At 30.0% G+C, this 12,228-nt stretch overlaps 1 protein-coding gene across 2 annotated transcripts in view; it reads left to right on the top strand.

Annotated features, from left to right (window-relative positions):
• LOC123007828 overlaps positions 1-12,228 on the top strand; it is a 24,921-nt gene that overhangs the window by 10,521 nt on the left and 2,172 nt on the right. For both annotated transcript variants that reach the window (XM_044403294.1, XM_044403293.1), the window contains exons 2-8: positions 4,068-4,131; positions 4,188-4,579; positions 6,962-7,445; positions 9,827-9,958; positions 10,013-10,188; positions 10,236-10,369; positions 10,448-10,587. In XM_044403294.1, the coding sequence (XP_044259229.1) occupies positions 4,068-4,131; positions 4,188-4,579; positions 6,962-7,445; positions 9,827-9,958; positions 10,013-10,188; positions 10,236-10,369; positions 10,448-10,587 (1,522 nt within the window). The remainder of the gene's footprint in view (positions 1-4,067; positions 4,132-4,187; positions 4,580-6,961; positions 7,446-9,826; positions 9,959-10,012; positions 10,189-10,235; positions 10,370-10,447; positions 10,588-12,228) is intronic.

The following is a 12,228-nucleotide window of genomic DNA, read 5'->3' as shown; positions in this document are numbered from 1 at the left end:
ACAATTTTTTTGACTCTAAAACATTGACGTGAAAGAAAGAGAAAAAAGTAATTTTCTGCATTGTTTTAGTAAATTCACAAATATTGATGGGGAGACTAATGTTTTTAGATGTTTTTACAGCTTAATGTTCTCCCAATATCCCTTGTAAATTTTTAAATTGATCCAACAAACCGTTTTCTCAGACCTATTGATCAAATTTTTGCAAAAGGATTAAAAAAACAATTGCATATATTGTTTCTAAACATTGCTTAATCTTCATCAAAATGAAGTTAAAAGAAGTTATTTGCTATAAATGAAAAAAAAATAAACAAGTAGTTTTTGAATCTTTTTTTTTGAAAATTTGTAACAACATTCAAGAAACAATGCTTAATTTTTGAAAAAAAAATCAAAAATATGTTTCAGATTTTTTGAATTTGTAAAAAAATTCAAGAAACAATACTGATTAATTTTTGAAAAAAAAATCAAAAATATGTTTCAGATTTTTTGAATTTGTAAAAAAATTCAAGAAACAATACTGAAATTTTTTTTTCAAATTTAACTAATGCAAAATTGTAAAAGAAAGCGAAAAAAAATTGTTTTTCTCATTTTGCTTTATTTTGGTTGCTGAGATATTGATGATCGAAACCAAAAAAATCCTTTTTGATTAAAGGTCAGATATCTCAGCGACAAAATGACGTAAGAGAATATAAAAAACCATATCAAAGCCGAATAAACAGGCTATCCGGCATATCTATTGATTTAAATAAAAAAAATCCCCAAGTCCGAGGACCAAAAACGAAACAAATTTAGAATTTTTTTTCTCGCGCTGTGCGTTATAACTGTAGTACAGGAAAAATATTTTTGTTAAAAAATCTGAAAACTATAAACTTAAGGTCTTAGAATGACTATTTTTCAAAAATTACCAACAAATTTAGTAAATATTTTTGTTCCTTAATTGTTTTGAGTAGTATTGTAGGCCGATATAGTGGTAATTTCTTCTCTTTTTACGCAAAAATTCGAGTTAATTCCACATGAAAGACGTTCGTCAATCAAACACCCAATTTACTTATTATCTAACGGGATTGTAGTCAGTTATAAATGACAAGATAATAATGGTGACCGTTTATGTTGAAAACCTCAAGTTTCTAATTTCGTTGTGCAAAAGTGGCACTGTGTCGTACCGTTATGGCGACTGCCAGGAGGCCATGATGTGACCCTTCGCCTCGAGGTGATACCATATTGCAACCGCAACGATTTTTTCACTCACATTTGGAATTTCGAATCACGTTTTCGTGTATTGATTTGTCATGGGAAGAGGTTTTGCACATCATTCTTCGAATTGCTAAAACAGAACACAGGTTTGATGCTCGAATTGAGTTTGTAAATTAACAGTTCCATTAACGGTAAAGACCATAACATAAGTAGTTCGTACTGTTAAAATTCAGTTATCACTTAACCGCTCCTTTGCTTCGTCTCTTTCTACCGCTGCGGCGCTGTCTCATTAATTATGTTTCCTTTCCATTTCGAATAATCAAAGTGTCAAGAAAAGCGAAAGTGGTAAAAATTCCAAGTCAATAAAGAATGTCGTCGGCGTTGGTACAAAAACCAACCAATTTATTATTAGTATGTGGTGTATTGACCTCAGTTTTCACACTCTTAATTAGAAAAAGTTCAAATACCTGTCGGATTCATTGTCTTTCATTGAAGCATAAAGCCTTTTAGTGAGAATTTTCAGTGTTCTTCATAGTGCATTGCCCTTGCAATCATCACAACCAACCTTTGACCGCACTTCCATTCTCGTAAACGCTGCTGCTTATATTCTTGCAGGAGATTTGCATTTTGAATTTATTCAAATGCTCGATCGATATTTCAACCACACTTTATTTATGACTGGAATATTTTACAAGTTTCGATTCAGATTCTCAGAGAGATTAGACAAGCATCTGGCTGAGCCATTTTTCACTTAATTAACTCAACGAGAATTGAAGAAAAGAAACGATTACTGCATGTGGCGATGATTATCTCTAGTAATTTCTGTGATCTACTCGTTACTAACCACATCCATTTCCAGATGTGTACGGTAATAAATGTTTCTTTCGCTCTAACAGTATGTATTTGCATCGCTTCGCCAACCATACATTATCTTAAACGATAATATAAATCGTCGTTGGCACACCAATTGGTAAAAAATAAAAATTTTTAGCGTAAATATCAACTTTTACATTATTCAAGTTTTACAGTTACCATTAGAAAAAATCCAAAAAATAATAAATTAATTTAAAAAAATCCAAATTTGGTTTTTGGCTCTCTAAAAGTTTTGAACAATATTAAAGCATCAAATTGGGAGTTCTAATAATCGTATTTATTTGAAAATTGGTACATAGCAATAATCTATTAAATTCTTATAGATGAAAATATTTTCAAAATTCCGGTTATACCGGAAATTGGTCTTAACTTTCTTATTTTAAATAGAAAGGTATATTTTTTTTTGGATTAATCGGGTTATTTTAAGGGAGTTTTCATCGCTTTCCCTATACTATGAAATATTTTGAGTTTTTCAAAATCTGCACCTTCCAATTTAAAAATCGGTAACTCTGTCATTTTTTAAAATTTCGAATTGTTTTTTTTTGACGTTTGAAAGACAAAGCTTAGATCTTTCTTCAGGTGTTTTCAAATTTTGAAAAAAAAAAAGAAACCCCAAAATTTTAACGTCACTTTTGTAATAATTCAAATACCCATAAGTCAATTTTTTCAAATAAAATACCCCAATTTTTATTTTACTAAATAGAAGAGAATTTAATTCTGCATCAATCTGTAATAACATATCTAGGCTTTTTTTTGGTTTTTAGGCTCTCTAAAAGTTTTGAACAATATTAAAGCATCAAATTGGGAGTTCTAATAATCGTATTTATTTGAAAATTGGTACATAGCAATAATCTATTAAATTCTTATAGATGAAAATATTTTCAAAATTCCGGTTATACCGGAAATTGGTCTTAACTTTCTTATTTTAAATAGAAAGGTATATTTTTTTTTGGATTAATCGGGTTATTTTAAGGGAGTTTTAATCAGCTTCCCTTATATTTGAGTTTTTCAAAAATTTTTGGATCTGCACCTTCCACTTTAAAAATCGGTAACTCTACCATTTATTAAAATTTTGAATTGTTTTTTTTTGGCGTTTGAAAGACAAGCTTAGATCTTTCTTCTGGTGTTTTCAAATTTTGAAAAAAAATAAGAAACCCCAAAATTTTAACGTCACTTTTGTAATAATTCAAATACCCATAAGTCAGTCAATTTTTTCAAATAAAATACCCCAATTTTTATTTAACTAAATGGAAGAGAATTTAACTCTGCAACAGATCTAAGCTTTCTCTTTCAAACACCAAAAAAACGAATTAATTTTTTTTTAAAATGGCAGAGTTACCGATTTTTAAAATGGAAGGTGCAAATCCAAAAATTTTTGAAAAATTCCAACTATTTCAAAAACGGCTAAATTTAGGTATAGGTAAAGCTGATGAAGGCTCCTCTAAAAAAATATATCTTTCCATTTAAAATAAGAAAGTTGACACCGACTTCCGGTACTAGCAAAATTTATTTTTTATCAACTTGCGCCGGCCCTAAAACTTGGGACACCCTGTATATTTTATTATTGAAAAAAAATGGTGAATGCGCCGATTTTTTTTTGTAAAAGTTGTTAACACGACCACCAGCATTCCGTGTTATTTTTCCCCTGAAATAAAATTATCAATGTCTCGCTTACTTACGTTTAATTGGCGCGAAGTTATAATTCATCGTAAAGTATAGTGCGTTTCGAATTCGAAGAATTCAAGTTTAATTCCTCGCTTGATCGAATATGAAATTGAATTTGTGCCTAATTCATTTTTCAATCAAACTGCAAATATTGAAAAAAAAGTTGCGAATAGAATGAGTGAAGCGCCTAAGTGGCCATCCATTACGTGCAAACATGCAAGTAACGTTTCCACATTCAGTGCTTAATGAGTGAAATATTTTAGGTCATTTTCCCACAGATAAAATACAAACACGCTAACATCTCCTATCCATATTTACAGAGTTGTCTTTTTTTACAGATGGTGCACCACACTCTTGCAATAAGCCTGATTCTAGTCCTAGCGAATATATATGGAAGTTTAGGTGAGTGCTTTTATTTCTTCCATTCAAGCGGAACTTTAATTATCACTGTTTTACAGGAAGGATAGCTTTTGAAAAACTAACAGACTTCGATTATCGAGGAAACACCTATTACACCGTAAAAAATTTAAGTCTTTATGAATGTCAAGGTTGGTGTCGTGAAGAGCCAGATTGTCAAGCTGCAGCTTTCAGTTTCGTGGTAAATCCTTTAATACCCGTGCAAGAAACTCTTTGTCAACTCCAGAATGAAACCTCCTCAAATAACCCCTCAGCAGTACCTCAACGTTCTGTCAATATGTACTACATGACCAAGTTGCAATTGCGTTCAGAGAATGTTTGTTTGAGACCTTGGGCTTTTGAACGCGTCCCAAATAAAATGATAAGAGGATTGGATAACGCCTTGATTTATACTTCGACAAAAGAAGCGTGTCTTGCTGCATGTCTCAATGAGGTATTTAAGTTTATTACACAGGGCGATAAAAAAAGTCATTTTGTTCGTCTCAGCGAGACAAATCAAATGCACTAAAAAAAATCAAAAAGTCCACACTTTGAGCTAAATAATTTTTTTCTAATTTAAATGAATTTAAAATACGTTAACTTTAAAAAATCATTACTCAATAAATATTCAAACAAGCTAAAGGGATAGCTTTGCCCTTTAGGATGATATGAAATTTGAAATTGAATATTGGCAAACTTTTCTTCGAATAGTGTTTGAAGAAGTTCGAAGTAAATCGAAATAATCTAAGAAAACCCCTACGAGTAATTTGTTTTTTAACATTACCATCGTGTAGAGCATCTCTTTATTAGTTGTAATCCAAATTTTTAAAAGAATATACCGAGTAGTCTTCAAGATATGATTTTTTGAAGTTAAGGTTTGCTAATCAAGCATTGCTCCATGTATGTTAATCTTACTTAAAATTGCATTTTTATAAAAGTATTTGTTTTAAGACTCTTCTTTTGCTTAAAAATGCTCAATAGCACCTTCTTTGTTCTAATTACAATAAACAAAAACAAATAAAGAGTTTTTTTGTTGTAAAAATGATCACTGATCATTGAGCAAAGAGGATCTAGAACTTTAAAGCAGTAGCCTTCAGTATAAGGGCAAATCTTTTTCAAATCAAATCACTTTCCATTCAGATTTCGACTTGTTCACTTTGTTCTAGCTTTCTGAACTTTTTTGAAAATGTTCTGGCTTTTTCATCACTTTCGAGTGATATTAAATGCAATAAGTCACCTGATTTATTTTGTTGGTACAATTAGCTTCAGTTAGCTTGTAGGTAGTAGTTGTTGTGATAACAGTTGCACACGAAGCAACTGACTTATTGCATTCAATATCGTTAGAAAGTGATAAAAAAGCATTTGCTCAGAACATTTTCAAAATAATCCTCTAATTTCTCTCATTTTTTTCTGATTTCCTTTAATTTTCCCATAATTTCTTTTATTTTTCTTGGTCTTTTGATTTCTACACATTTCTCCTAGTTTCTCAACATTTCCTCTGATTTCCTTTGATTTCTCCTAAATTCTTTGATTTTCTCAAGATTTCTTTTAATTTACCTATTTTATTATGATTTTCCTCATGGATAAGGTTTGAGCTTATTATCTCAAAAACTACAAAATGTTTTACTATTTCAAAAAATTTCTTAAATTTTTTGATAATTTTTGAAATGTTGTACATACCGCAATGAGAAATGGTCATACTTAGATTTAAAAAACCCATTTTACAGCTTCAGGTTTCCAGTCTTCTACGAAATGAATGATTTTCTCATGATTTCCTCTGTATTGTCTTAATATTTTTTCTGAATTCTTTTGATTTTCTTATAACTTCTTCTTGTTTTCCTTGATTACCTCATGTATCTTTTTAATTCTTCTGATTTTTTTATGATGTTTTTCTGTTGGTACATTCTACGATTAGCTTCAGTTAGCTTGTAGGTAGTAGTTGTTGTGATAACAGTTGCACACGAAGCAACTGACTTATTGCATTCAACATCAGTAGAAAGTGATGAGAAAGCATTTCCTAAGAACATTTTCAAAAAAAAGTTTAGAAAGTTAGAACAAAGTGAACAAGTTGGAATCTGAATGGAAAGTGATTTAATTTGAAAAAGATTTGCTCTTATATTTAAAGCTACTGCTTTAAACTTCTAGATCCTTTTTGCTCAATGATCAGTGATCATTTTTAGAACAAAAAAACTCTTTATTTGCTTTAATTAGTACTCTTTGTTTATTTTAAGTAAAGAAAAAGTTTTTGTTTATTGTAATTAGAACAAAGAAGGTGCAATTGACCATTTTTAAGCAAAAGAAGAGTCTTAAAACAAATACTTTTATAAAAATGCAATTTTAAGTAAGATTAACATGCATAGAGCAATGCTTGATTAGCAAACCTTAACTTCAAAAAAATCATATCTTGAAAACTACTCGGTATATTCTTTTGAAAATTTGAATTACAACTAATAAAAAGATGCTCTACACGATGGTGACAAAGAAAAAAAATTACTCGTAGGGTTTTTCTTAGACTACTTCGAACTTTGAAAAATTTGCCAATATTCAATTTCAAATTTCATATCATTCTAAAGGGCAAGTCCATCCCTTTAGAATGGTCTTTATTTAAAAGAAATCGGCTTAATAGTTATTGAGTAATGATTTTTTAAAGTTAAATTATTTTAAATTCATTTAAATTAGAATAAAATTATTTAGTTCAAACTGTGTGGACTTTTTGAAATTTTTTTTAGTGCATTTGATTTCCTCACTGAGACGAACAAAATGATATAAAATTTGTCAAGTTGTCACGACATGACTTTTTTTATTTCAAATTGTGACTAAAAAATTTAATTTTTAGCATCGTTTCACTTGTCGTTCAGTGGAATACAACTATGTGACCCTTCAATGTCAATTGAGCGACTCCGATCGCCGTACAACCGGTCAATTTGTGCAATTCGTAGACGCACAAGGAGTTGATTATTTCGAAAATTTGTGTTTGAAAGGAAATCAAGCTTGTAAAGGGAATCGAATCTTCCAAACGCCTCGAATTGGAGTCGCTGATGATAAAGTCGCACAATACGCTTCTTTGCACTATTACACCGATAAAGAACTACAAGTGACAAGTGAAGCAGCTTGTCGTTTAGCTTGCGAGATTGAAAACGAATTCCTTTGTCGTTCGTTTTTGTACAAGGGGCCACCACAAGGATCACAATACAACTGTCAATTGTTCCATCTCGATCACAAGACGTTACCGGATGGACCAAGCACGTATCTCAACGCTGAAAGACCCCTCATTGATAATGGGGAACGAATTGGGAGTTATTTCGAGAATTCGTGCGAAAGTAAGTACGATTTACTAGTTTTTTTTTTCTTAAAATAATAATAACTTTATTAACGGTGATATCCTTTACATTAAGTAATGATAAAATTATAATAGAAAACAAATCACATATAAACATAATTAAAGAATACTAAATGACTAACTCAACGAAACTTTTAGAAAACGCTTGAAACTATTAAAGGATTTAAAATTAAAAAAGTCCAACTTGACACTGTACATGTTACAAATTCTTAAAAAATCATTTAGAGGAGAATTAAACAGATAATTATTGTGTGCAAACGAAATTTTGAATAATTGGTTTGATCTACTATTATACTGTGGAACGTGAAAATTAATTAAATTTAGTATTGAAGTATTATTAATCAAATTATTTAAAAGTTTATAAACAAAACATAAAGCCTGATATCTTCTTCTAATTTCAAGTGTAGAAAGAGACATATAATTTAAGGAAATATTGTAATTATCTTGTACATAATAAGGCAGTAACCATTTTATATATTTAAAAAACTTTAACTGTATTGCTTCAAGCCTACCAACATGAATTTTGTAATGCGGATTCCAGATTATCGAACCATATTCGAGGATTGAACAAATAGCATTTTGATGGAATTAAAATTTCTAAAATCAATAACGTTTTATACACCCAAGTGCCTTATTAGCTCTACAAATGATAATTTCAAGGTGTTGAATAAAAGTTAATTTACTATTAAGTAATATACCTAAATCTCTCACAGACTGTTTCAGGGGCGCATCCAGGAATTAATTTTTGGGGGGGGGGCTATCTAAAAAATATTTAAATGATGAGGGTAGGTATACAGTGAGCGGCAAAATTATAGAATAACCTTATTAATTAAAACTGAAAATATTTTGTTTTGGAAAGATGCTCGAACAGGTCAATTTTTTTTTAACAAATACAATTTTTTTAACTTGATTTAAAATTGTATCTTTGTTTTTTATTGATATTATTTCACTTTTTGGATATTTTTTTTTTAACTTTATGTAATACATAATATTTTGGTGTTGCCATTTCGACAATTATCTATCGAATTCGCTAAAAAAATAGGAGTTTCCATTAAAAAAATGTCGCTGCCGTCATTACCCAAAAACCAAAAAGTGTAGAATTTTAAAACAAGTTGAAAATTGTTCTAGCGAGTTGGTAAAGTTCATTATTTAAAGAGATATAAACTTAATTTAATTATGTCCTGTGCGTATTTCTGTGAAACGTCAAATAAAATGACAAGTGAAAAGGTAAAATCCCATGATCAAAAAGATAATTAAATTTATGATTTACCTTCAAAAAAGAACGGTCTTATTATTATACGTCGACGACTAATTCCAGCCCATTTTTCCGTTTTAGACTTGTCATTTTATTTGACATTTCACGTGCAGTTAGTTCAAAAACAGACATACGTACAGTTGCGGAATTAAAAATTCAGGCAGTACCTATTTTTCTGTCACTTTAAAAAGTTCAATGTAAAATACCTTTTACTGTCATCATAACTGAAATTTGACAATTAAATTGATTTTTATTTGTTGTTAAATTTGTTAATTAAACAATTTGTCTGTCTTAGGAAATTTATTAAGATCTGCTGCCTACCCGTTATTATGCCACAAATCACTATTTTTGAAAGTAAATAAGTCAAAATGACGTAAATACGACAAGAGTAAAAAATGAGGTTATTAATATAAAGGTTGTTTTAGAGTTTACATTATGAAAATGACAGTACTGCGCGAAATTTTAATTCCGAACTGTACGTTTTCGGATCCAAAAATGACAACAAATTATTTTGATCTCTCGGTATATGTATGATTTGTATTAATAAGTTTGATTTAAAAAGAATTCTAATGTTTTTATTTAAAAAACTTGAGGTCATAAGGTTTTTATATTAAAATTTAAAAATAAAATATTGAAGCTTTTGGTGGCAAGTTGGGGGGGGGCCCTGGCCCCCTCCCCTGGATCCGTCCTTGGACTGTTTTACTGTAATTTTTGTACTATTAATAAAATAATTCGGTAGGGTTGAAGTGATTTTCCTGCTGAAAACAATAGACTGACATTTTTCAAAATTTAAAAACATTTTGTTATTTGCACACCAGTCTTGTAACTTACATAAATCAGATTGTAATACAGAAATGTCACGAGATTCCGAAACTTTTCTAAATATCTTAAGATCATCAGCAAATATACGATAATCACTATCAAAATTATATCCTATATCATTTATAAAAATAATGAAAAGAAGTGGACCCAAAACAGATCCCTATGGTACACCTGAAGGCACACTTTGTAAACCTGACATGTGACCCCCAATTTTTACTTACTGGAGTTACATAACTGTGAAACCACTCTAAAAGCGTTCAAGTTTTATTATTAATTATTTGTAGAAACGGTTTCACCATCAGGGGCCCCATCTGATAACACTCTTCCAGTGGTGTTTGAAGCGACTGAAGACCCAACTTTAAACAATCTGACCCGAAGTGATGTCAATTGTGACAAAACTGGGACTTGCTACGATGGTAAAAAAATACAAATAATTTCAATTCGTCTTAATCTGATTGTGGCTCTTTCAGTTTCGGTCAATTGTAAAGATACCAAAATCGCAGTTCAAGTCAGGACTAACAAACCGTTCAATGGTCGGATTTATGCTTTAGGACGTTCAGAAACTTGTAATGTTGATGTTATCAATAGTGATCTTTTCAGATTGGATTTAACAATGACGGGACAAGATTGTAATACGCAATCGGTGGTACGTTATTCCATGTAGCAATAAAAGTGTTTAAAAAAGTGTTTTAGACCGGTGTGTACAGCAATACTGTTGTTTTACAACACCACAGTGTTGTTATGACCAAAGCTGATAAAATCTACAAAGTCAAGTGCACGTATGACATGTCATCGAAAAATATCACCTTCGGAATGATGCCAATCAGGTGAGAAATGAAATAAAACAGTAAACTTTTTTTTTTGAAATTGTGTTACTAATAATTTAAATTAATTTTCTTTTACAGAGATCCTGAGATGATTAGCATTACTTCGGCTCCGGAAGCGCCTCCTCCAAGGATTCGCATTTTGGATAGCCGCTCACGTGAGGTTGAAACAGTCCGTATTGGAGACAAACTCACTTTCAGAATTGAGATTCCTGAAGACAGTAAGTAAAAAAATATTTTTTTTTCTACTTTGCGTTCGTACTAAGGCCACCAGAGTTGCTGAAAAGTTTCCTATTTTCACCAGATTACAAAATTATATCATTTAAATTTTTTTAATACTGTGGAAGATTTACGTTTTTTACATAAATCTCATCGCAAATCTGCTCAAAAACGTGCATAAACGCTCGAAAAATTCATTTGGTCTAATTCTATAGTTAGTTTTTAATTAAATTTTGGGAAATACCAGGTGACAAAAAATCTATTGGCAACACTGAATTAGTGGTAATCCTTCTAAATTTGTTAAATCGGAATGTTTCAAGTGACAGCTAAATCAACAATCGTCCGCAATTAACATCATTTTGGACCATATTTTGTGTTTTTATCTTTTTTGACAAAATTTTACTCAAAAAGAGCTAAATCGAATGAAACAAACAAAATAACACTAATTTAGATTTATTTTTGTTGTGTTTAGCTATGTTTTGATAATATACTGCAAAATAAATGAGTCTCTAGTTCAAAAACTAACTAAATCAAACGAGACAGGCTAAAATGATATCAATTTCAAACTATTTTGGTAATTTTTCAGTCAGTTTTAGCAAAAATTTGAATGTATTTTAAAAACATTTTGAAACACTCTCAAAATGCAAAAATAAAATTTTAAAAATTTTGGTTTGTTTTTAACAAAAAATAGTTAAAAAAAGTGCACTTTTACTCGAGGAAGCCGAGAAATCTCCTAATTAGATAGAAAAAGGTTTTTTTTCCAATTTTTTGACTAAAAATCGTAATTGATTTTGATCAAAACATGCCCAAAAAGCAATTAGGTAAAAAATTATATAATTTCCATCATTTTCAAGCAAATAAAAACGTTTTTGAGCCAAAACTGTTTTTTTTTTCTCACACAATTTTGCTAAAATAGCCAAATTAGGGGTTGAAAACGACATTATTATTGCCTTTTTCAAGTAAAATTTCACCCAAAATGGCCAAAAAATTAGCAAATTAAGTTGAAAATGGTATATTTTTTTAAACTGGGGTTAAGATAAAAAGTATTCACACGCTAAAATGATATCAATTTCAATCTAATTTGGTAATTTTTCAGTCAATTTTAGCAAAAATTTAAATGTATTTTAAAAACGTGCTGAAACACTCTAAAAATGCGAAAATAACACTAGTTTTGGCCTGACTTAATCAATTTTTGGTTTGTTTTTAACGAAATTTTGCAAAATAGTTCTGTTTCTAGCTAAAAACATACTAAAATGGACAAAATAATGTAGTTTTTGACCCATTTTAGCGATTTTTTTACCTTGTTGAGTTAGAAAAACAACTCTCGATTTTTCAACCTGTTTTTGAGTTTCTGCATGTCTAAAAAAACGTGCAAAATGTTCAAAAAAAATACAAGAAAAGTGTCATAATTTTTTACTGAATTGATTATATCAATAATTAAAAAAGTTATTTTACTAAAAGGGCGAATACTCGATTAAAAAAAATTTCAAAATGCACTAATTTTCTGCTGGAACTACAGTCATATTTGTAAAAAATCAGCAGAAATTAGAATTTTTTCAAAAGTTTTCACCAAATCATTAAACTAGTATAAAAATCACCAGACCTGGCAACACTGTTCTAATTTGATTAATTTTCGGTTTGTT

The sequence above is a fragment of the Tribolium madens genome, unplaced genomic scaffold, assembly GCF_015345945.1.
Source record: "Tribolium madens isolate multiple individuals breed KSU strain unplaced genomic scaffold, Tmad_KSU_1.1 Scaffold_3;HRSCAF=73;Tcas5.2_LG2, whole genome shotgun sequence".
Lineage (NCBI taxonomy): Eukaryota > Metazoa > Arthropoda > Insecta > Coleoptera > Tenebrionidae > Tribolium > Tribolium madens.
Note: the sequence above shows the minus strand (reverse complement) of the source record. Positions and strands in the feature narration are given on the sequence as shown.